This window comes from Barbus barbus, assembly GCF_936440315.1.
Source record: "Barbus barbus genome assembly, chromosome: 25".
Classification (NCBI taxonomy): domain Eukaryota; kingdom Metazoa; phylum Chordata; class Actinopteri; order Cypriniformes; family Cyprinidae; genus Barbus; species Barbus barbus.
The window spans coordinates 4,730,908-4,757,160 of NC_136753.1; the positions used below are offsets into that span (position 1 = coordinate 4,730,908).

Sequence of the window (26,253 nt, forward strand, 5' to 3'; positions counted from 1 at the left end):
CCTGTCATCATTTACTCGCCTTCATGTTTCAAAACTTGTGACTTTATTTCATCAGAGGAACACAAAAATAGTTAAATGAGTTAGATTTTCATTTTTGGGTGAGCTAACTTAACAGAACAACATACAAGTACATTAAAATGCTAAATTGAATAGAACAGACTATTGCCATAAATGAACAAGTATGCACTACTGTGTGCTGGTATGCAAGTATGCACTGCTGTTAAAATATATATTAATACCATACAAAGCAAAGTGCAAAAGTACAGCTAAAGATTTCAATGCATTATTTAAAATATTTATAAACTTAGCTGATGCATATGTGCATGTTAACATGTGTCATACATATGTATTATTTTTCATTACATTTCTGAATGTGCATAAACTGATACATTAAGTGCTTAATTATTTAATTAATATAATTATTAAAATACCCTTTCGTTGCCTGTCTGTGTCCGTGTAGGGGCGCTATTGTCATTAAAGTGGTGACACTATGGCGAATGCTTGGCTAATAAATATTAATTAGGCAGCATGACGTCTGCCTAATACGTCTATCTCATTGGCTGACATGTTGACGAATAAACGAGTCTTATCTTGGCGACTCATGAATATTAATTAGGTTACGGATTCTCCAGTGTGGTTACCGCTTAACGTCTGTTGTAATTAATATTCATAAGCCAAGCCTTTACCGGAGTAGGATTTATAATTTGTCCAAGAGAGTGTCCTCTTATGGAAGTGCGGTAACACGAGACAATGCGGCTCTGCATATTATCTTATGACTGGGATTGTTCAGAGAGCGACAGGCCAACGCGTTTCACCGGACCGCACGGAAAACACGACTAACAGGTAGGAGAGCATGCTTTTAAATGTTAATCAGGACACACATTATGCTATGCATGTGTTAACAGTAACATTATTTGCTATATCATTGCGTGGGATGAGTTTTAACTCTGCAGCTAAGTTACAGGAGAGCGATATAATATTTGTCCTTTATGTTTTTGCATCACAGAATCTCCATAAGTATTCCAAAAAGTACTTCAGAGTATTTAAAAGTATTGAAATTAATAAACCATAGAACAAAAACAACAATGTTTACAAATTCCTTCTCAAAGACCATCATATGTGCACATATATGTGGAAATAGCCAAATTAATGTTTTAACTTAACCCTTTCTATTCCCATGACTTCCTATTTGCTGTTTATTTACATAATTAGTAATGATATCATAGAAATGTAAGGTTGTTTTTTGGCAATGAATGAGGTCAGAGGTATGAATGAGCTGTTTCTAGTTAAGAATAGTTGAAAGTGTGACACATTTGCCTCCTGTTGGCCCCTGATGCCACAGCCAAAGGGCCACAGTGATGATATGCGGGTTGTTTTTAGAGACTGAGCGCTCTTTATGTGATAGACTGTGTATGGGACATAGGTCAGTCACTCTAAACCGGGGAAGCCAATCTGAGATGAGGTCATAGATTTCAGGGAAGAGTGACACATGTGCTAGTAATGTATAAGAAAACAGACCCCATTAACACCAAATGCAACAACATCAGTGTTTACTACATTCGAGGTGAAAGCTAACATGAGGCTGGTCTGGAAGTGAAGTACTCATCTTGGATTGGAAAAAACTGGCAAACCAGTGTTTGTTGCAAGCGGTTGCGTCACACTTAATGGTTAGTTGACATGACAGTATGGTTAGTTGATGTTAAGGAGTAACAGCAATATCCTGCAAGTTATACTTAATTTATTACAACATTTTCTATTTTTTCAAATTGTACATGCATTTTCATAACCTCATAGAGAGACGATGGAAATACAATTATATTAAAAATTATCTTAATTATTAATTATAAAAATATATGATGATAATAAAAATACATTTGTCACATGGCAGGACTTTTAAGTTAAATGCAAAAGAAAAATATATGATGATAATAAAAATACATTTGTCACATGGCAGGACTTTTAAGTTAAATGCAAAAGGCTAATGCACACTTGTTTTATTTATTTATTTTTCCAGTTTAGTGTTCTTCAGTTTGTGACAATAGCAGAACCCGTTTTGGTGCTGAACCCTTTTATAAAATTCTATAAAGAACCATGATTTGAAATTGAACCTTAATGGTGTTATAAAGAACATTTTTTCAAATTTGTAAATAAAGATTCATTCAAAATATCTCAATGTGTGTACTTGCCATTTTACAATTACTGTAATTGTGAAATTGACTAACATTTTCAGTTTTTAAGTAAAACACCATATTTTTCAGTATATATATTGCAGACTATGTAACATCAGCCATATCTAGGTGGCAGAATATGCTAGAGATATATAGGTATGTTCTTTTGAGGCAGTGTACTGAACCCCGTGCGGACCCCCAGCCATATCAGAATATCATAGAGACCTGGAAAATCATGGAAAAATAATCAGGCCAACATTGTGACAGCACGTTCTGGTTAAGCAAGAGACAGGTTATAAATATCCGGTTTATTGACTCACTAGTTCTTCATGGCTGCAGCTGTAAGTGCAAACAAGCACATCAACAAGTGTATAGTCATATCAGTGCTGAACTCCGTTTATACCTCTGCGCCCAATTCAATAAACCATAATTAGTTCAGAATTAAAAACAGATGGTTACATTCTCCCTAATTATTATGATCTCTCCTGCTGTATATTTAAAAGCTGTTTTTTTATTTTGTGTAAACAGAAATTTCTAATCTCTATTTCAACAGCAATCCAAAACATGACAGCCCCCTCTCTCATTTGTCTATCCTTGTGTTCTCATAATGCCTGTAAAATAAGACTGAGGTTTAGTGTAGACAAAAGTGGCAGGAGTCCAATAGCAGAGAACACTGAAAGCAAATACATGGCAAGTGGTTTTGCAGTTATGTGAACATGGTAAAGGATCACACTGTAAATCACACCTGCGCTCAACACAACTCCTCTCATGCTCTGATTGCATAAGAATCATTGTAATTCATCTTCCTTACAGCAGTTTTCTATGCATGACTGTAGCATTCTGCTTTAAATCTTGCTACATAACAGAGTTCTGCAGGAATGAGTCCTATGCTTGGACATGAGTTATCAGTCTAACACTTCTGGTTCCATCGTTCTGAAGTCACTTTTGTAATGCCTGAAATGCTTGAAAATAAAGTTGACAGAAATGCAGGCTATTTTTACATTTAAAAATACATCTTTAAAAATCTACAACATTAAAATACAGTAATGCCCCATTTTTATAAGCTTTTACTACAGATGCTGTCATTAACATTAAACGTCATCATGCCGAACAGGAAAACTCAGTCTAGTTTGTTGTGTTTATACTGGCACTCTTGCAAACTATTCTAATTCAAAAGTTTTCAACTCGTAGAGATTAAATAAATTAAAAAGAGTAGTCATTTTGTTATGTGTTTTAGACATTTTTATGATTTTTAAAATAAATATTTCGCTTTAATATATTTTTGTTCAGTGTTGGATTTAATATTTTTAGTTGCACAGCTTGACAAAGCAACATTACTAACTCTGAAAGTGTTTTTTTTTTTGTTTCTTTATCTAATATTTATAGTTTATTTAAGTTTTATTTTTATTAAAAAAAAAATCCTATTGGCTTTTTGTCAAGGATAACTTCCAGGTTGGCCCTACAGCAAACTATGTTGTACAAAAATACAAAATACTCACACATAATTAAACAGTCTACTTTAAAGGGGTCTAGAAACTGTCACTAATCAATAAGAACCTTTCCCTGTAAGGCCCGCCCACACACAAATATCAACAAAACTGAACTAAACCAAAAAAGAAAGCTTCGAAGTGTAAATGAAAACTGGCAGCACGAATCCTGATCGGCAAAACTGAGAAAATTGTTAACTGTGGATGTTGTTTAATTGAAGATCAAGTCAAAAGTTGTGACTTGGAAGTATTTTGAAAGTATTTTTCTGTTTTTATTATAAAATTATTATTTTTATTGCTATTCTTTTTTGTCCTGATCACTTTTCAATTTCACACTTCAATTTGCTTTTTTGTCTCTGTCTTTCTTCAGCCACAGTGAATGTCAGTATGAGATGTCGTCCCTCAGCTCTAGCTTCGTTCAGATCCGTTTCGATGACGTCCGCTTCCACGAGAACTGCGGCGGTGGGAGTTTTGGGAGCGTGTACCGGGCACACTGGATCTCACAGGACAAAGAAGTGGCTGTCAAAAAACTGCTGAAGATTGACGCTGAGGTTCGTCAGACTCGCAGTTTGTGTTTTTGAATAAGTCAAATCAATTTAATTTTACAGTACACATTGTTTCAGAGCAGCTTTACAGAAAATCATGATATTTATATTAATATTAATATTAATTAAACTAATTCATGCCTTATGGTCACGTTTAGCAGATTAGAGCTGAACGATAAAATAGTTTACATTTTGCAACAGTATAAACAATCAAGCATTTTAGATTAGCTATATTGCTTTACTACATACATACATATTATGTTATTGTCAGGCCTGTCTGAAGTGTTAAACACAGTTGTGTTCATGCACAAAAAGTTTGTTTTAAAAGCATAAATAAGCATTCTATGCAAAAGAATAAGAAAAAAGCAGTACATCAAATCAGCACATCCCCATATTCACTGTGCATCTAGGCAAACAATACTGAGATGACATACTGCATCCGTTGAATATTGGTAAGTTATTAATCAAATTCAGAACATAATCTAAATGTCGAGAAAGCTGGCCACAGTATGTGTGTACATAGCCAGTGTTACATCATTTCCTGTATTCCATCCCTCCATCCATCAGACTTGTTTATTGTCATGAGAGAGGGGGAGTGTAAGGATGTACAATTTTCCATGACCGACTTTTTTTCCCTTCATCTCTCCCCCGCCTTTTTCTGTTTCTCTTTGTCTAAAGCAAATTTGATATACTGTAAGTGTAAAATGTAGCATCTTAATGTGGGTTTGTGTGTTACTGTCAGTATTAATGCACGCTCAGCAGCACTGACAGAGTCTGTTCCACTGTTTATCGGAGTTTAGCAGCTTTCCTGGCTGAAGCCATTCAGTTTGAGTCCCAGCGGACATGTCCCACAATACTGCTAATGGCTCCATGTTCACGCACATATCTAGCGTAATATTTGACCTCGACATACTGTAATGAAAAAATAGTTTTATGACATTGATGCAGCACTCATTTGAGCCTGAGTGTTTGACCGCAGTCTGTGACTTTCACCTCTGCATCTGTTTGGTTTTTTTCCTTTACCTCATCCAGGCTGAGATTCTGAGTGTCCTGAGCCACAAAAATATTATTCAGTTCTATGGAGCCATTTTGGAAGCGCCCAACTATGGCATTGTCACAGGTAATAATAAAATGTGGTCTCTTTTTGTTTCATAACCAGTTGAATGTTTTATTGGTCAGAGATTTCTCTTTCAATGCTCATAAGACAAAAAAGTTCATAGGTACTCTTGGCACTGTCATTGTTCAGATCTCTAAAACCAAGGTTCCTACATAGTATGGAAAAGTATGGAATTTGATTCATTTCCAGATCTGGATAAATATGGAAAAATGAAAACAGAGTATGGAAAAATATTTGGTTTTCCAGACTATTGTCTATGGAAGCCTGACTTTTTTTCTTTTTTTTTTATCTCATATTACTTTTTTCTCACAATTTGATTTTTTTTTTTTATTCTGATCAATTTTCTGAATTGTGAGATATAACCTCAACAACAGAATGTGTGAGATGTAAGCTCAGAATTAAAAAAAAAAGTCTGAATTTTGAGTTTATATCTTCAAGAAGTCAGAATTGCAAGATGATTTGCTATTTGGAATTAATCGCCCCTTCCATAAAAATATCTAAAATTAAGTATTTCTGTGACTGAATGAACATATGTTCATTATGCCAAAAAAAAGAAAGAAAAAAAATGCAAAATGATATTATATATATGTATTAGGTTTCGTTTAATCATGTAAGACCATGTTATAACTTACTGAATGTAAATTTATAGTATAACCAACACTATTACAATACATATAATATTTAATAGTTCATGCAATATTTTCAAAATAAATGTAATAAGTGAAAATATTATTTTAAATCTTATAATATGAATTTGCCATGCAGTGAAAGTGTATCAAACAATCCTGTAGCTTTAATAAAAAGCTGCTTATTGAACTTTGGACTGAAATTTAAACTATTTCATCTGCAGTATACAGTAAGAGCATACATAGCCAGCATGTAACATTTTAAAACCAATTATCAGATGTTAAAAATCAACTGAAGAAGTCTGAAAATTTGAGTCTGTAGGTTTGAAATGGAAAATGTGTATTTCATTGCTGATAATCGTTTCTTTGTGATTATTTTATTCCTAAGCGATGCTGTGATACCCCTGTTGTACCCCTCTCCTAAAAATGTTTCTACTGCCTATTGCCATGTTGTTGTGACTGTAAAAAGCTTTGTGGGTAATCAGAGTGTGAGGACAATTCATCAACAGGACAGATGCACACTTACACTGGTGTCTTGCCATTTTTTTTAAACATCCTATTGTGATCTTTGTCTCCAGGGATGTAAATGCGCTAATGAGCAGATTTATGTGGCCTAATCAATTCTCGAGAGCATGTCTTTCAATGGCTTTGTCAACTGGGTATTCAGTAAATCTAACGATTGTGCATGCTGTCATCCTCTGACTCCTGCTGCCAGCATCTGCTCCCTGTGTCTGTGTCTGTGGATGTGTGTGTGTGTGTGTGTAAATGGGAAATGCTGAGTGTGCTAAGCTGTGTTTGACTTCACTCGAGGGTTAGTGATAGATGATCTCATGTGTTGATTGACATCTTGACATGAGACAAGCTTTTTTCTCTCTCTCCACTTCTCTGTATGTAAAACTCTGTATGTTCCCAAAGATATTATGCAACACATCTGTTTTCAACATGTACCTTGAGCAGCAAATCAGCATATTAGCATATTAGAATGATTTCTGAAGGATCATGTGAAGACAGTAATGAAGCTTTGCATCACAGGAATAAATTGAATTTAAAAAATATATTCAAATAGAAAAAAGTTCATTTAAATGGTAATAATATTTCACAACATTACTGTTTTTACTGTATTTTTTGTATTAATTAAGAGATTTTAAGATTTAAGATATTTAAAAAAAAACAAAAAATCTTACCGACCCCAAGATTTTGTGGTTCAAAAGCTATCATCTACAGTATATATCAGCTGCACAACATTTAGTTGATGTGTGGTGATATGTATATGGTTTGTGTGTTTGTATTGTAGAATATGCCTGCAGAGGATCGCTATATGAATATTTGTCCAGTGCTGACAGTGAGGAGATGGATATGGATCAAGTAATGACCTGGGCGATGGAGATTGCTAAAGGTATGTGCCTGTATGAGTACGTGTTTATGTAATGAGCTCAATCACATTTTCCTTATGAGATAATGGCTGGTTGTGTGATTTGTTTCTCTGTAGGAATGCATTATTTACATGCCGAGGCCCCTGTGAAAGTCATTCATAGAGACCTGAAGTCAAGAAATGGTGAGTTCTTAGCTGTCCTCTGAGCAATTTCACATGCAAAAAATGCAAACATGAAGATTACACACAAAAAACTGTTTTCTTTTCTCTCCATTAGTTGTGCTAACTGCCGACAATGTGTTAAAGGTATGCTTCCTGTTTTTTTTATTCACATCCAAATATTCGTAATAAAATCTTAGTATTTAAACTGTGCTCAAAATATCAATTTGACTGTCCCTGGATAATGCATTTTGTCTGTCAGATCTGTGATTTTGGAGCATCAAAGTTGGTTTCTCACACAACGCACATGTCTCTGGTGGGCACCTTCCCTTGGATGGCCCCTGAAGTGATCCAGAGTCTGCCAGTCTCAGAAACATGTGACACCTACTCATATGGCGTGGTCAGTACTTAAATTTGTAGTATGAATGTGCTGTGATCACGATTTTCTATCACTGTGTCCCTGTAATAAAAAAAACGTTCATAAAACGGGATAGATTTACAAATTTACAATTCTGCAAGATTCAAATTCTTTCTTTTTTCATGCAACACAATTTTTTACGTACACTACTTGTATACTTTTATTCAGCAAGTATGCATTATCATTCATCAAAACAGATTTTTACATTGTTACAAAAAATAATTTTTCAATTCATCAAGTATCGCTGAAAAGAAAGTATCATGGTTTCACTTTCATTTTATGGAAAAGAGCAGCCTGGACATTTCACTAATTGTCTTCTATTGTATTCCGTGGGAAAAAAAGAAAAGCAAATGTGAGGCTTGTATTTTAGGGTTTAAAGCAGTCTAAAGTAATTAAAAGTGTTAAATGATTCATCATGCAATGATATATATATATGTATATACTAGGGCTGCCCTTGACTAAGGATTTTTCTGGTCGACTAGTAGTCGTTCATTTAAAGCATTAGTCGACTAATCGCACGTTTATTAATAAACCAAAATCATTGTACTGATCCTTTAATTGCCTACATAGCCTAATAAGCGCTCAAGCACGCATAAAGCTTACCACAGCGCACCGCCAGAAGTAATGATTATGAATCTGTCAGGGAAAAACAGTAAGGAGACTGCATTAACATTTGAATAATTTGATAAACTAGTGCTTTCTTTGTTTTTTGGCTGAAGAGAGTCGGTGACACTGACTCATCATCTCCACAGTAGTGATGCGCCTTTATGCATGTTTCATACGGATACATAATCTGAGAATATTTGTTTGCCATTTGAATTGGTTCATTTGAAAATAGGCATTTCACTCTCTATAGATATATTTTTAATGTCTAAAAGGCATATACACGGAGTTTCGCGCTGAAGTCCACAGAGCCCGAGATGGCAGAAAGTGCATCCTGTTTGCTTTCATTATTTTCTAAAAGCGTAATTATTATGAGTGCGCACAAATAAACGTAGAATCTTTACAGATTCAAAAGGTGTATTACTCTTATCTGTATGCCCAAAAATGAGGGAGTATTTTAAGAGCACGTGAGCGCACTGATGCCTCCATCTCATGCTGTGAGCGTGCTACTGTTCAGCTTCCACACAGACACTTCAATAGCGCACATTTCGCTAGGTTAACATCGGATTAAGCAGCCATGTAAAGTTGCTAATACTTACGTATTTCAGATGATAAGCCATATTTGAGGTCGATGAATGATAGGCAAGCGTTTAGATGTCCTGCCGGATGTACAGTATTACCACATAGACTAGATGTTAACGATCTGTCCTGTGGATTTTTTTTCTGCGACTAATAAAATTTTGGACGACTAAGGATTAGTTGACTATTAGGGGGCAGCCCTAATATATACAGTATTTGCACACACATGGCTGTTGTGTATGTATGTGAATCAATTGTTATTTCAAACACAGTCTGCATAAACTGTAAAATATTTTTTTGTTTGTGGAATATGCCAGTTTTGTTGAAGAAAGCAATGCCAGGACATCTGTACATGTATTGTTTGATTTGTGGTTGGTCTTGCAGGTATTGTGGGAGATGCTGACCAGAGAAGTGCCATTTAAAGGTTTTGAGGGTTTGCAGGTGGCCTGGTTGGTGGTGGAAAAACACGAGGTACCAAACAGTATCCCACAATCCCTCAGTGTTCTTTAGAGAGGAATGTTATTACTGTACAACCACCACATGAGGGAAATGTTCGTATAGTTACATTACTGTTTAAGTTTTAAAGTCAGTTTTGCTATTAATATGTTTGTCATACATTGTCAGTGGTTGTAGTAGTTAACCTTGGCTGACTCTTGACTGAATCCAGTTCAATTTCATATTCTGAAAGTCCTGTTTATATGAACCCAAAACTTTGCAGTCCAATTTACATATTTGTTTACATGTACATTACATGTATTCTGAACAAAACGCATGCGTATTGCCACGATCAGAACTGGAGAAAGTCACCAAAATAATGTCACCAGAACTACCACAAGTATAATTGTCATTTTTGCCTTGATGACATATCTAAAAAGAATGGTGCCATATATGTCAAAGGAGATTTTTCAGCAAATATTTAGTAAAGATTCGGTCTCATCATCTTACTAGTTTCAAACTAGTTCACTAGTAGTTTGTAAGATGTAAACAAACCTACGCATATTTATAAGATGTAAAACACATGCATCATGGGACTGCATCTGTGTACAAGCTATTCTTGAGTCCGATTGAGAAAATAGTACATTTCCAGTTTTTACATGGTTATTGTTAGCCTATTAATCAGATTATTTCAGGTCTACACCAGCTCTTCCAACCCAATCGAAATATCATTTGGATCACCCTCAGTCAGATTGATTTTGAGGTGTTTGCATGAAGGCTTTTCACTCCGACTGAGCCATCAATCCATTTACTATCATATTATTTGGTTGCGTGTACATGTGGCTACTTTGTCTGCTGTCTTTGAATTGTCACAGTGCATTATGGGATTGCATTCCCCACAATTTAATCTATATATATGCAATTCTTCCTAAGAATTTGACCTAAAGAAGGTATTTTAGAATTAAAAGTAATAATGCTGATGATGAACTTCCGGAATAGACTTTGCATTGATCCACACCTAATGATAATGATATGGAACAGTATGTTTCCTGATCTTCCTGTGGGTAACTGAACAGTATGATCATGGATTCCATTGCCTGCTTTAGTTGGTTATTTATAGCGGGCTGATCCAGAGGCTTGGCTCTGTATGTGTACAAGAACCCCTGCAACTTTTATTGAGCTCTAGCATACATTACAGAAAGTTAAGATATATTGTGGTTCTCTTTATGTGTTTGCAGAGAAGCCATCAGGTGAAGATCGGATTAGACCACAGCGGTTTTAGTGCTGTAGGGGGTATTCAGGAAACCTTTTTAGATAAACATCCCAACCTGAGACAGAGAGAAAGGGAGCAAGTACTTATAAGAGAAAATGTTGGCGAGGGGGAGTGGGAGAGGTCAAAATGGATGAAAAGATATTTTGGTTTATGTTAAATTCCCAGTGGGAAGGAGCAGTTTCCATTCTCTCGTGGGCTCATGATTATGTGGTGTGCCAGTGCTGTTTGTCAGATCTAATACTGTGCAGCTATTGCTATTGGACGAGCCACTTGGACAGTATTGGATTCCTACATGTGTGGCTTATCAAATGGGATTCGACAAGTCTCCATTACAGCATCTCTCCTCGCATGCTCTTAAAGTTCCATTATCTTGAGTGAGAGCTCTGTTTTATCACTTAGCAGTGTAAACAGCGGCCATGTAAAAGCTCTTTGTTAATCCTTATATACTGGTTATTATATATCAGACGCTTTGGAAATGGAGATATACGCTCCATTTGAGTTGTGATGTAAACTTAGCCCAGAGGAACGCTTTGCAGCAGTTGCTTTTGGGAGCTTAAACGGGACTCGTGCTAAAATTAGAATTTTATGTAATGGCTGCTATAATGGGTTTTTGAAATGGATTCTAATGTGTGTGCATGTGTCTGTGGTATTTGTGTGGGTTATGTGTTCTAGAGGCCGACCATTCCCAGCAGCTGCCCCGCCAGCTTTGCAGACCTGATGAGACGCTGCTGGATTGCAGAGCCCAAGGTACGTAGTGGGACAGAGCTGAAATTCAGCTCATATGATGATCAGGCTCACTGGAATCCTATAAACTGTTTACATTTAGCCATTCAGCAGATGCTTTTATTCAAAGAGACTTGCAAACGAAGTCTTAGTGAAAACAAGTCATCTTCACACTGAGCCTGAAATAACATACTGCAAGAGTCATTCTACATTGTTCTCTTTTTTCAGCAAGTGGAGAATTAGTGTATTTTTTTCAGAGAAAGGTGATTCATAATCAAATTCAGTGTGATAGATTTATGTGCAAATTATGCCATTTATTCTTGCTGACCTCAGTTTGACCTCAAATTTCTTAAATATTTAATAGTGAACAGGTATGTGTGTCAAAGGTTTATGACCTAACATTTTAAGAGCTAAGTGAGAAAGTGACCAAAAAAAAAGGAGTGGATGAGGTTTAATGAACGCTTGAATTCAAACTTTGATTTAATTGGTGTATTACATTGGGCTGAAGAATGGCCATAATAAACACACTCTTTCATCTCCAGGAAAGGCCACAGTTCAAACAAGTCCTGAGCACCCTAGAGACCATGAAAAACGACAGCAAACTGCAGGGCCAGTGCAATTCCTTCTTACATAACAAAGCAGAGTGGAGGTACGTCCAGTCCAGAACTTGCTGGCTACTTTTTTTTTTTTTTTGTAGTTTTGAAGTGCTAAATTAAAAAATAAGGTTATAACAGCATGTTCTTTAAAAACAAATATTTGAGGGTTTTGTATTAATTTTTGCAAATGACAAGCGTGATTGATATGGACCCATAAAAGTGTATACTTTGGAAACAGTTAAAGGGGTGCTTGGTGGTTCGAAAATCGCATTATTTTTCACATCATTTACATTATTACAATACCTTTCGCCCCAGCCTGGCACAAACGGCTCGATACAGTTGAATTTATTTATAACATAGTCCCACAGACTTACACTATTTGTGTATCACTTTATCAGACATTACGTGCAAGATGAAATGAAAATGACATCCACAATTTTCGGAAGACAGTTGGTCTCCTTCAGAAATACAGTGATATAAAAACACCCGCACCGGGTTTTGATTTTGAAACGTGCAGTGCTCAACCAAGCGTTCTCCCCACCCCCCAACCATTCGAATTTCTGTAGGCGGGATTTATTTTAATGATATTCTAATGAGATTTTGGGATTAAAAAAATCCAAATATGAAACAGGAAGTGACTCTGTTAGAGCCATGAACAATGTGGAAATTACTACAGAAAATTATTTCAGTTTATCTATTGATTCTTAAAAACTAGCAAAACATATGTGTGTGTTAATGCACACCTGAATGTTAATGTAATGGACACCTGTGAGGTGTTTTGGAGAGTTTAAAAGCTGAAATATTAAGCTTTTTGAATACATTTGTCTACATTTTATTAGCTGACTACTGCACTTTTCAGTCATATGAAATTACAACATATCAACTTGTTGGCATAATTCTGAAATTATCCAAATTGTTTTTTGTGAAGTTTAACTTGTATTAAACTTTTGTGAGTATCAAGTTTTTGATGAGCTATAGTATAATCATTTACAGTAAGTAAAAAAGTAGACTAGGTTTTATCTAGGTTACAACTCATAGAGGTATGAGTTGTAACAGCAAAAACCCGAGTAGAGGAAACAAACACAATGAATGTACAGCTTCAGCAAGGCTGCAGTGCATGAAGGGAGATATGTCAGAAATGAACTGAGAGGAATGGAAAAAGAGAGTGAGGAGCAGAAGGGGGAGGAAGAGGGAGGGTGAGACATTCTGGAAACGCTCCTCATGAGAGTGGTAGAGAAATCAATTCTAGCAGGAGGGAAGGTTTGAGAGTGTGTGTGGAGAGATTTTGGCAGGGGCTGATATGGCTTTGAGGGCAGAGGGGTTGAGGAGGGGGGCATTCTGGCCTTCCTTCACATACCAGTTTATAAATAGCCACACTAAAGGCTTTGTGTGGGGGTTGTATTGTTTGGCATACAGTACCACCTGCTGGCACAGATAGGAATTGCAGACAGCTGGGGGGTTTTTAGGTCAAATAGCATTTTGAATTGGCCATAATGATTCTTCCATGTTTTTTGTACATGATGTAAATGTGTTGCTCAAACTTCCTGTGTCTTCTCTCTGTAAGGTGTGAGATAGAAGAGACGCTGGAACGCCTGAAGCAGCTGGAGAGGGAGTTGAGCTGTAAGGAGCAAGAGCTGGCGGAAAGAGAAAGGCGACTGACAGAGTGGGAAAACAGACTTATGGAAAGATCCAGATCCTGCACTCCTGTGAGCCCTCATCATTCTGTACTCAAAATAACCACTCATTTTGCAACCACACTTCTGCAAATATGTGCTACATAGTACATTATTACTATTACAGTGTTATATTATGAGTCGGTTTGATGCCACTAGTGGCCCTTCACCTTTATGGAGTGTGTCATTTTTGCACCATTTGTGGTATCAAACAGAATTGTAATATAATAACAATAATGAGGATTCTCAAATTCGCCTCGTCTGAGATTGGACAGACAAAACAGACAAACAGTCTTACCCAAAACAACTCTAGTTGAGTTCAAATTGCTGTGTTGGGCTGGTCTGGATGTTGTCACAGCGTTTATAATTTCTGCTGGAAATCCACCTATGAATGGCTTACTCATAGTTGTCTCTGCATTTTAAGTTGAGATACTGCAGGAGAAAGAAGAAAATATAGGCCTACACTATGGGCTTCATTCATGAAACACAAGCAGAATGATTCTTTTGTGTGTGTGTGTGTGTGTATGTGTATGTGTGTGTGTGTGTGTGTGTGTGTGTGTGTGTGTATGTGTGTGTGTGTGTGTGTGTGTGTGTGTGTGTGTTACACACACATAAATCGTATGTTAAGTCGGTGGACTGGCTTTTAAATGCACAGGTTTAAAAGTTGTAGTATGCTGACATTGTTGTGTTTTCACGTGACCTGCAGCGGTCTGATAAAGTAGGAAGTTGCACAAAGGAGTAGTGAAACTTCAACAAAGTCTGGGCTAAAACAAAACTTTGCATTGTGTGCTTTAAATGTGTGGTGCAAATTTTGGCAGACATAATAGGTCATCTGCATAATACAGAATACACAGTAACATAGCCTTGTGGCTTTAGCATGCTTTCAAATATTTGTTTTATATTTGTAATTGCATATTTTTATGAAATGTAGAATATTTAAAATATATTGAAATGTAATATTGAATACCGCTCTACAGTACTTTACTATAATAATACTTTAATAAAGTACTTTGCATGCACTGTAGTGTTATTCAACACATCAACACACACTTATTTAAAGAGCAACTTTTGATTGAATATTATTACTTACTTTATATATATTATATACTTAAAGTGTACATACGTGTTAAAAAACAGTCATGAAAGTGTACTCTCTTTAAGTACACTTACAATGCCTGTATTTCATTATTATTTAATCTAAAGGTTTATTGTAAAAAAAATTAAATATACTTTTAATATTTGAAGTACGCTAAAAGTGCACATTAAATACAATTAAGTGTTTTAATGCATTAATTATGCCTTGTTATTAACCTTATAATGCATTGTATGATCTCATAAATAACTGTAACCACAGTTGTGATACATTATAATACTTCATACAATCATTGTTACACCTTTAGAAAGTATAATGCATTAAAACATGACAAACAAACCTTCAGATATTATAGTAGATTTTAACTTTTGTTACAAAATTATTTATGAAAATATATAATGCATTACACTGTACGTTATGAATAACTTTATTATACATTATACATAATGGCTTATCCAAAGTATTTTTAAAAATCATAGAAAAATTATGGACATTTGTAGGCCAGAAAGAACAGGAACGCTGTAGTTTCCATTGAACTTAAATGTGATTGTAAAAGTACATTTCCACCTTTAATTCCAATGACTACTTACAATCTGTTAATTGACTTAATATTCTTTTCGCAGCTGTTTTCACATATTTCCCCCTTGGCGGCCACTCTCAGCGCCGAGTCCTTCTATGAGGCTCACATGGAGGAGAGCAAAAGCTCGGAGGTCAGCTGTCAGATTTCATCAACCTGCAGTAATGGGGATCTGGGCCAGGCCAGCCTACAGAAGCTCATGCTGGGGTTCGGGGACGTCTTTGACCTGGATATGAACATTCCCGGCGGTAACCTCGTCAGCCAATCAGGGATGCAGTTGAACATGCAAGCAAAGAAGAATTCCTCCAAGTCCTGCAGTGTCCGTGAGGGAAGCAAACTGAACATGGCCATCACCATGGACGACTTTGGCTGGTCTGACGACGACAGCGATTAGTGGAGGGCAGCTCGGTATAATAGGGTGGGGTTAGATGGGGTCAGAGGTCAAATATCGAGAGTCAGATCTAGCAAAATCAGGAATTAATAGTTTAAACTGTAACAATTGATCTGAATATTAAAAAAAAAATAGTTGCACCCATGTGTGGTATGTTTCAGTGCAAAAAAAACATGCATTACTTGATCCAGAGCAGAATATTACGCTACCCTGTTAGCAGTAGGGCTGCTGTTCTGAATATACCGGCTAACCAATATAAATAAATAGCAAGACGATGAATGATACTGCGTAATTGGGAAGATACAGGGTACTGCATAAATGCCCATAAATGGCAGGATTTACCATTGGTAGGAGGGATTTACCTCTGCCTTCTCTGAGCAAGCCAGCAGATCATACTGAGATTTCCCCTGTGAGAGTCACATTTACAGTATTTATAAAGTGTGATGTGAGGTTTAATGGGATTTCTGAAGCTGTGTTTTTGTAAAGCCCTGAAGTTTTTATAAAATAAAGGAAATACTGAACAGCTTGTGTGAAATGGGTCAAACAAGGGAACATTTCCAGTATATGTAGAACAAAATATTATAATTCACTGCGTCGTTTGTGGTACAGGCATAAAATATACATCATATTATATGACTAAATAGGTCAAAATAAGGACCACAGTATAAAGTAAGAAACATATAAAGTAAGTTTCATTCAGCTGTTGAGTACAAAAGAAGATATTCTGAAGCTTACCTATAACTGTTGATGGTAGCCATTGACTCCCATAGTATGGAAAAAAAATACTATGGTTAATGACTACTGTCAACTTTTTGGTTACCAACATTCTTCAAAATATATTCTTTTGTGCTCAAGAAGAAAGAAACCTACCGAAGTACCTCTTTAGATGAGGGACCACATATGCACTATCAACTGTGAGTTTTTCCTCAATAAACTCCTAATTAGTGAGGTGGTTGTTAAGTTTAGGTATTGGGTCAGATTAAGAGATCTTGGTTCTGGAGAATAAGGCCTAATAAGTAATAATAAACAGCCAATATAACATGCATGCTAATAAGCAACTAGTTATTAGTGAGAATTGGACCTTTAAATGAAGTGTTACCATTGTAATATTTAATATATGGGTCATTCCTGGGATTCGGTAACATTTCAACTTGGAATATACATGTTTGTGTATACGTACATGTACATGTGATTCAAATTCTAAATACCCCACATCATTAGGCACATATCAAACCTCCAAAAAATCATATTTTCCCACCTCAGGCATTAAAGACCTTTTATTATTTTCAGGGTTTTTTTTTTTTCAGCTTTAGACGCCTTTTTATTCAACCCCGTAACGGACAAAATGGGCTTGGTTTAATTTTACACAGAAATTGTTATAAAGCAAACATGTACATACCGCTCATGTGTCCCTGATAACAATTTAATGATAAAAAAAAAAGTAAAATTGATCATATTTTTCACATTTTTATAGGACTGAAGCTAAAAATACACAAATTATGTGTCTACGGTTTCTTTATTTTTGTAAGAAAAAAAAAAAAATTTAATTTAACTAAAACCACAATTGTATTATTTTAGCCCTTATCATGTGAGATAGTAATCAGCAAGAAATACTTTTGTTCGTAATTGTCTAAAAATATTGTGACAAGGTGTGACGGGATTGAAGACTGTAACACATTTGAAGAGATACATTGCCTTAAATTTTAATTTTTGGTTTTGTTTCTCTCTCATATTGCATGGCCAACATTGTCTTTCTGCTGAAAATGTGGGTGCAATTTCTGATGTATGATGCTTGTCAACGTTTAAGAGGACATCAAAAATTATATTTAAAGCAAAAATATGAGTTGTCATGATTTTGGAGTATATATATATTTACTGAAACCATGATTATTTTATATTTTATCATCAAAATTATTAATAAATGAAGCAAATAACTCAACCCTGTCACTCGTTTACAACCCCGTAACAATGAGAAATACATATATTTGTGACGGGGTTGTGGTTTTTCACTCAAAATGGCCACTGCTCCTCATGTAGTGTAGGAGAGTAGACCATATATGGCAGCAATAAAATAAGTAACATACTTATGGATTAAAATAAAATGTTGAAAAAGTAATCATTTTCAATCTTAATTTTATGTGACGGTTGAGTTGTTAAGCATGACTGTACCCTCCCTGACTATAACATGCCTCAAAAATATGAATAAAAAGTATGATACTACTATTTTCTGCACCACTATTAAAGAGACCTGAATGATGTCATTTCTGGTAAATGATGTCACATATGAGTGGAGTCTAAAGTATTGTGGGCGTAGAATGGTTAGTGTGACGGGGTTGAGTTCAGTCTGAGGGACATAACCTTAAAGTCTATTTTTTATAAAAAATGTTTTAAATTTTTTTTTTTACAAGAAAGGAACACAAATAAATGCTTACATTGTTGCCAAAAATCACAGACACTATGCACATTTCGTTAACTCGGTGAAGTGCCTCAGGGACATGACAAAATGCTTGGTTTTAGATATGGGCATCCCAAAGTTATATGAAAAGCTTCTAACAATTAATTTCGGTGAACCACCACTTTAGAAACTGTGGGGGGGGGGGGGGCTGAAATATTACCGAATCCCAGGAATAACCCATATTCACTTGAATAATTGTTGAAAATTTGAGTAATAAAGTCATCCTGCACACTTCAGAGGGTTCACATGCAGTAAAAAGCAAAGCAACTCCTTGGCATTGAGGCCCAATTTGTTCCGTACACTCCATGAGCGCTTAAACCACATCTGCACTCTATCCACGTCAAACAGGCACAGGAAGAAAATAGGCTTACAAAAAGCCATTTGTCTGCCAATTCTCCAACCTATTCTTCTCATATATTGTATAAACAATACTTTGTCTGGTAGCACAGTTGTATGTTGTGTATACAGAGGCTCATGTGTGTGGCCACTGTGATTCACTGGAGGTTGAGATGTTTGGGTGCTTGTTCCCAGCAGAGATCCGGCTCTCCTGTTTCACACGCAAGACAAACACATAACCCTATTCATCGTTAGTGCATGTTTAATCTGTAAACTATATCCAAAGCAGGAGACTGGATAAAAAGATTAGCCTGACTGCTTCCAGAATATTATGTAGTTTGGTTCCATGGCATTGAATATAGAGCAATAGAAGTCAATCATTTGCACCCTTGACTGAATGTAGTTTTCTCATGATCTTGACGATTTAAAGGATTTGGTTTGAATGCTTCAAAGTAGTTTTGCCAACAAATATAGCTGTGGGAGGCTTTTAAAAGACTGTTGCAAAGGTTTGCCAGGTTATATACACCTCACATAAACATATCTAGAAAAAGAGATGTGACTAAAGATGTGCTTCAAATACAAGTTAAAATTTTAGTCACTGTATAATAACCATACAGAGGACAAGCATTTCAGAAAATAGATGAATAATTACCATATGCTAATTTGTATTTCAGTTGATAACTTCACTATTATTAAAAACATTGTAAAATAATCCTGGATGTTCACATTTTGAATTGGGTCACAATAGGATATAAATTGCGATTTCATAGGAGCAAGATGTTAGTTCAGGTCAACGAAAAGCTTTTCCTGTCGTTTCTAATGAGGTTGTTTAAACCCTTCATAACCATGCGTGTAGATGCATGTTATTTAAAAACAAGCTTTGGAGAAGTTATATAATAATGCTGACACCCCATTTTTGCATGCCTGTGAAAACCCTTCTTCCCTTTTCTCTTAGCAACACTATTATGGACATAACATGGTTGCTAACTTATAATCACAGTACCACATCAGCTACTTAAAGCTGTGAAGTTTTGGCAAGGCTCAATGTCTCAGTCATACTCCTATTTAAAGACAATAAAAAGACAATGGCAGCAGATTAATTTGGCATTTTTATTGTAAAGGTTGACCGAATAAGAGAACAATTTTATTTCATGGAATGTGGGTTTTTAAGAGAACATTTTTCATATATTTAAGTTGGGCATGAGTAGTCTTGCTAGGTTGTGCAAGGGTCAGCAAGCCCTGTTTAATACTCCTCTCCTTCTTCATCCTCTTCTCCAACGCTGTCTGTTCCCACCTCTTCATAATCCTTCTCCAGGGCAGCCATGTCTTCTCTGGCCTCTGAGAACTCACCCTCCTCCATTCCTTCACCCACATACCAATGAACAAAAGCTCTCTTGGCGTACATCAGATCAAACTTGTGATCCAGACGAGCCCAGGCTTCAGCGATGGCTGTGGTGTTGCTCAGCATACATACAGCTCGCTGCACCTTAGCCAGGTCTCCTCCAGGAACCACGGTTGGGGGCTGGTAGTTGATGCCAACCTTGAATCCAGTGGGACACCAGTCCACAAACTGGATGCTACGCTTGGTCTTGATGGTGGCGATGGCAGAGTTGACATCTTTGGGAACCACATCTCCACGGTACAGCAGACAGCAGGCCATGTACTTGCCGTGACGAGGGTCGCATTTCACCATCTGATTGGCTGGCTCGAAGCAAGCGTTAGTGATGTCAGCAACAGACAGCTGTTCATGGTAGGCTTTCTCTGCGGAGATCACTGGGGCGTAGGTGGCCAGAGGGAAATGAATACGTGGATAGGGCACCAGATTGGTTTGGAACTCGGTCAGATCTACATTCAGGGCTCCATCGAAACGCAGGGATGCTGTGATGGAGGAAACGATCTGCCCGATGAGCCTGTTGAGGTTTGTGTAGGTGGGGCGCTCGATGTCGAGGTTTCTACGGCAGATGTCGTAGATGGCCTCGTTGTCCACCATGAAAGCACAGTCGGAGTGCTCGAGGGTGGTGTGGGTGGTAAGGATGGAGTTGTAGGGCTCCACCACCGCAGTGGACACTTGAGGAGCTGGATAAACCGCAAACTCAAGTTTTGACTTCTTTCCATAGTCAACAGAGAGCCGTTCCATTAGGAGAGAAGTGAACCCGGAGCCAGTGCCACCACCAAAACTGTGGAAGATCAGGAAGCCCTGGAGCCCAGTGCACTGATCAGCCTGCAAACAAAATAGTGAATGTTTAGATGGGAATTCTCAATTATAGCAAAATTACAGCAATTATAACTTAATTCACTGATATTTTATCATCCAGTCACTAGTATGTTTTGGAGCGAACCCATGTTCTGTGAACTTCCTAACTAATATCTACAGTTTATAGAGAACACGGTGGCATTAAAAGGCATCTTACCAGTTTGCGAGTCCTGTCCAGCACCAGGTCAATGATCTCCTTGCCAATGGTGTAGTGCCCACGGGCGTAATTGTTGGCAGCGTCTTCCTTACCAGTGATCAACTGCTCAGGGTGGAACAGCTGGCGGTAGGTACCCGTGCGCACCTCATCTGGAAAGAAGAGGAGGAACTTATTTTAAATGCAAGCTAACCAAAACGCAAAGTTGCTTCAGAGCTCAATTTTACAGCTGAAAAAAAAAAGATAAGATTTATAAAAAATTATTACCAATGACAGTGGGCTCCAGATCGACAAAGACTGCCCTTGGAACATGTTTTCCAGCACCAGTCTCACTGAAGAAGGTGTTGAAGGAGTCGTCTCCTCCTCCAATGGTTTTGTCACTGGGCATCTGACCATCTGGCTGGATCCCATGCTCTAGGCAATACAACTCCCAGCAAGCATTGCCCATCTGGGCTCCGGCTTGGCCGACGTGCATGGAAATACATTCACGCTGTAGAAAGAGAGGTGGAAATAGGAAAACTGGTTAGCAACAGCAACTTGGAAAATGCTTAAAAGAAAAATTATTTGTGATCATGTCAATTAAATATGTCTTTAATGATGCCTATTAATTGGATTACATTTAAAGCAAGCATAAAAATCATGGCACATATTTCTGTTAACCCCCTGGAAAAAGAGGCCACAGCAGGTATCTATACACACTACGTCCATAAAGGAAATGGGGCAGACTGCTAGGGCAGGATGTTTATTCTTTTCATTTGGAAAGCGGTTGAACGGCGCCTTTGTTTGAATGCAATGACTTGACAGTATACTTTGTTTTCACTGTAACATTACAAACAAGGTATGTAATCGGTAGGGACTTTCCTTTAACTGAAAGTGTCATGTCAGAAACATGCTCAGTGCCCAGATCGCCTTTTTACCAACTAACATTAACACAGATTAATAAATCTATTGTTCCATGTTCGTTTGTATACAGCGCGCAATGCGCATTATCCAAGTCTCTCTGTGGCAGAGTTACAGTGCCACATGCTGGTCTGGTATGTATACTACATCGTTTTGTGTCGGTTTCCTGTGTACGTAGATATTTCTTGAGACTAGGAGGAGAAAAAAAAAATCGTATAAGTAACTTAAAGCTCTGGCTTCGTGTGGATGTGGCCGAAGATGAGGATCAATAAGTTACCCATGACCAGCTCCCAAGCGGCCACACTGCAGCTGTTCCAGTCGTTTTATCTGCATGACCGCATGCAGGCTTAAAATGCTGACTAGGCCCAAAGGATAGGGAGAGAGTAAAATACAGCCATCTTGCTTTCATTCTCATTCCTACTCTTTGAATGTCAATTACTCATTTTGAAATACAGAATTTAAGCATTTATTGAGTCGGACGGTGACTATAACTGTACTGTAGGGAAAAGGCCCAAAGGGCAGGGCGGGTCCCTTCCCCCATCCAACGAGTACCACTCAGTTTTCTGCATTATTCAAAAGAAACGACTAGAAGAAAAAGGCGCGATATCTGATCTTAACTGCAGCCTTTTATCCGCGTCTGTTACTCCACCCTCTCGCGCATCTAACAAAACCCCAAGCTATCGCATTTATAACTTTAATACCGCTTCTAAATAAGCATTATATGCATCTTATGAGGACGTTTATTCATTTTCCACAAAAATTGTTTTGGCTTCTGTTGATTTTTCTTTGTTCTGCGTGTTTTTAGAAAGTGCGCCAGCCGTTAAGCGTGCGCGCGCATTTGTCTCGCGACCGCCCAACGCCTTTAAATACTATTAAACATCAGTAAACACGAAGATTAAACATATTAACATAGCTTTTGTCTTATATTTAAGACAGAGAGGGGCTTTACATTTTATACAAATCACATTGAAGTCATTTCGTACTAAACACGTACATCTCAAGCTGTAAAAGAACGGTTTCCACAGAGAAAATAATCGTCTGTGCTATTTACTGAAAATAGACGTGAAGATAAAGCTTACCATTTTGTCAGAATTTCCTTCAGACCGACGTTAAGGGTTCGGAGAATGAAGGCAGGATTGCTGCGGAAGAGGTCTGGCTAAGTTTATATAGCGGCGCGCGACCGGATGAAGGAGAGGCGGGGCTCTGGCTGCACTCTGGCGGGAGCGGCAGTTAACCGACACGAAGAAGAAGAAGAAGAAGAATATAGCTGCGAGCAGCGATGACGGGCCCAAGCCGTCAGCATACGCCACCCCGGTGGCATCGATAAAACGGTGCCCAGCGAGCACAAGCATCACAGTAACCCTCTGGCAGTTTGGTTTTAAGGGATACGGCAATTAAAGGGTTAATCCAAACCATCAACTCTGTGAAACACACACACACAGAACAACATATAAAACTTTAAATTCTATGAAAATATATTTTTCATTGGTAGTTGATGTTAGTTAATGCATTTACTAATGCTAACAAATGAGAAATTATTATAGTTACCAAAGGTTTTAATGATTTATAAGCATTTTTTGATGATTTATTTTTCCATTAACTAAAATGAATAATTTTTTCTAACACAAATGAATAAAGTAAAAAATATATTGTTAATATTTAATGTTATTTGTGAATTAACCAATGTTAAAAAACAACATTATTTAACTGTTGTTAATTTACATCATTAATAAATATATACCATTTAATGTTGAAATCAATGTTTTAATGTTTAAAATCAATTCCAAAATGTGTTAATATATTAAATTTTAAAGTTTTATCTTTTGAACATGACTATTTTTCTAATATTAAAAATATTATGTTCATTGTTAGCTCATTGTAAGTTCATACTATCAATGAAGAATTAACATGCTTTAAAAAATATATTTTTCATTGTTAGTTCATGTTAATTAATGCATTCCCTACTGTTAACAAATGAGACTCAATTATAAAGTGTTATCAAAACCTTTAATGCTTTAAGCATTTTTTAAGGATTTTATTGAGAAGTTTAAACAGACTCTCTCTCTCTCTCTCTCTCTCTCTCTCCCCCTCCACACTCACTGAACTCACACAGTCAGTCACTCACCCAGTCACCTACCGCAAACATTAGAAGCACAGTGACAGGATATCTCTGATAAGTTTTAAAATTTTCTTCTCGCCATAGTGTACTGTAAATTCATGGAATTAATCACATATCCTCAGACTGTCTTGTTCTGTGTTTGGTGTGAATTTGTGGTTTCTGCTTGGAGGTGTATGAATTTGTTTACAGCCCGTTTTGAAAAAAAAAACACATAAAAAAAAAAAAGCCGACTTCCTGTTGGTCGTAGCTAATGTCTGTAAATTAGAAAGTTGTCCGGCTTAATGTGAACAATTTATGTACCAAGTTTGGTGTCTGTAGCTATCATTATATATATATAATCATTAATAATTATATTCCATTTAATGTTGATCAATATTAATTCCAAAATGTGTTAATATATTATTAAATTTTAAAGTTTCTCTTTTGAACATGACTATTTTTCTAACATTAAAAATATTTTGTTCATTGTTAGTTCATTGTAAGTTCATACTATCAATGAAGAATTAACATGCTGTAAAAAATTATATTTTTCATTGTTAGTTCATGTTAATTAATGCATTCCCTACTGTTAACAATTGAGACTTAATTATAAAGTGTTATGAAAACCTTTAATGCTTTATAAGCATTTTTTAAAGATTTAAAAAAAACAGACCCTCTCTCTCTTTCTCTCTCTCACCCAGCTCCTCAATCCACACAGTCACTCACACCCCACCCCACCCCCACCCCCTCACTCAGCTGCAGGCTGACAGGGAACTCTCACTCATAGAAGCATTGTAACAACTGTCTGATAGTTTTTAAATTTTCTCCTCTGCATAGTGTATTGTAAATTCATGAAATTAATCACATATCCTCAGACTGTATTGTTCTGTGTATGTAATTTTTTATGAAGTGTTTGGAAGCTGCTCTTAAAAGATAAAAAAAAAAAAAAAAATCTCTTTTTTACTGTAACTTTAATAAATTGCCATTAAATCATCGTTCAAGATATCCTAAATCCGTCCGCAATTTAGCATCTTCAGTATTTTGGCATCATGAGAAAAAATGTTTGGTGTGATTTACGTGTTTCTGCTTTGAGGAGTATGAATTTGTTTACAGCCCGTTTTAAAAAAAAACCCACATTAAAATAAATATAGCCGACGTCCTGTTGGTCGTAGCTAATGACTGTAAATTAGAAAGTTGTCCGGATTAATAAAAACAATTTATGTACCGAGTTTGGTGTCTGTAGCTAAAACTAACCCCCCCATTTTTGACAAAAGGTGGCGCTATAGAGTGCCTCTTCCACGCCCGTTTATGAGGTTTTTCCAGTGTCTAACTATCATTAAAATGGATATGTGTGTTGAGTTTCATGACATTCTAAACATGTTATCTGCCTCAAAATCACCAGAAACGAATTTTCAACTTTGACACGTTGCCATGGCAACATAATTTTAGATATCAATATTCCCTTCACAGTTTTACATCGGCCGTGTTTTGACATTATTCTGGTGAAGTTTGAAGCAAATCGAGTAAAAATAAGATGCTGAATTCAAATAATTTTGAAAACGACACACTTCCTGCAGCCAGTTGGTGGCGCTATAACTTTCAGTCATAATAGTCACATCTATCCGATCGGCATCATACAACGAACAAACCACTGGAGTTTGATCTACATCATACAATGTATGTGGACGTTATTAGGCATTTCCTGGGTCTCATTTTTCGCCATAACTTCATCGCCTCGCCACGGGCAAACCGTTCGACATATCAAAAATATCTTCGCAATTTAGCGTCCCCAATGTCTTGAGATCATGTTCACCGAGTTTGGTGGCAATCGTATGGAAATCCTCAGAGGAGTATATCAAATTCCAGAGCATGCGCTTTTTAAACAGCCCTGAATAGCCGACTTCCTGTTGGGCGGAGCCTAAGACATGCTGTGCGGAAGTTGTTCGGCTCAATGAGTTCTATATGTGTACCGAGTTTCATATGAATACGTGCAAGTATGTGTGAGCTATACATCAAGCTTTCTGACAATTTTCCAGGGGGCGCCGTAGAGCCCCTGTGCCACGCCCGGGTCCCAGCCTCAGCGGCGTCCTAATGGCCGCAGGTTCCAATGTGCGTGCCAATTTTCGAGAGTTTTCGGGCACGTTAAGGCCCCCAAAAGTGCCCGGATGATTGAAATAAAAAATAAAAATAAAAAATAAAAAAAAAAATATAGCTGCAAGCA

At 36.8% G+C, this 26,253-nt stretch overlaps 2 protein-coding genes across 2 annotated transcripts; one reads left to right on the plus strand and one right to left on the minus strand.

The window, feature by feature from the left end:
- Positions 1 to 593: 593 nt before the first annotated feature.
- LOC306845079 (mitogen-activated protein kinase kinase kinase 20-like) lies at positions 594 to 18,095 on the plus strand. Its single transcript, XM_079377640.1, has 12 exons — positions 594 to 843; positions 4,026 to 4,206; positions 5,233 to 5,320; positions 7,238 to 7,339; positions 7,433 to 7,498; positions 7,593 to 7,621; positions 7,737 to 7,874; positions 9,459 to 9,545; positions 11,455 to 11,529; positions 12,048 to 12,154; positions 13,666 to 13,807; positions 15,491 to 18,095. Exons 1-12 carry the CDS (start codon positions 773 to 775, stop codon positions 15,836 to 15,838), a joined length of 1,434 nt encoding a protein of 477 aa, XP_079233766.1. The 5' UTR covers positions 594 to 772; the 3' UTR covers positions 15,839 to 18,095.
- A 1,622-nt stretch (positions 18,096 to 19,717) lies between these two features.
- LOC306845080 (tubulin alpha chain) lies at positions 19,718 to 23,183 on the minus strand. The gene is made up of 4 exons (XM_079377641.1): positions 23,014 to 23,183; positions 21,302 to 21,524; positions 21,038 to 21,186; positions 19,718 to 20,847 (listed from the first exon to the last, which is right to left on the minus strand). Exons 1-4 carry the CDS (start codon positions 23,014 to 23,016, stop codon positions 19,870 to 19,872), a joined length of 1,353 nt encoding a protein of 450 aa, XP_079233767.1. The 5' UTR covers positions 23,017 to 23,183; the 3' UTR covers positions 19,718 to 19,869.
- Between the last annotated feature and the right edge of the window lie 3,070 nt (positions 23,184 to 26,253).

Excerpts from the sequence above, each read along its gene's own strand:
- LOC306845079 (XM_079377640.1), top strand. The coding sequence starts at position 773 with ATGACTGGGATTGTTCAGAGAGCGACAGGCCAACGCGTTTCACCGGAC. Across the intron at positions 7,875-9,458 it reads ACACCTACTCATATGGCGTG|GTATTGTGGGAGATGCTGAC; the intron begins GTCAGTACTTAA and ends TTGGTCTTGCAG. Across the intron at positions 12,155-13,665 it reads CATAACAAAGCAGAGTGGAG|GTGTGAGATAGAAGAGACGC; the intron begins GTACGTCCAGTC and ends TCTCTCTGTAAG.
- LOC306845080 (XM_079377641.1), bottom strand. Across the intron at positions 21,187-21,301 it reads TCTGGAGCCCACTGTCATTG|ATGAGGTGCGCACGGGTACC; the intron begins GTAATAATTTTT and ends TCTTCTTTCCAG. Across the intron at positions 20,848-21,037 it reads TGGACAGGACTCGCAAACTG|GCTGATCAGTGCACTGGGCT; the intron begins GTAAGATGCCTT and ends TTTTGTTTGCAG.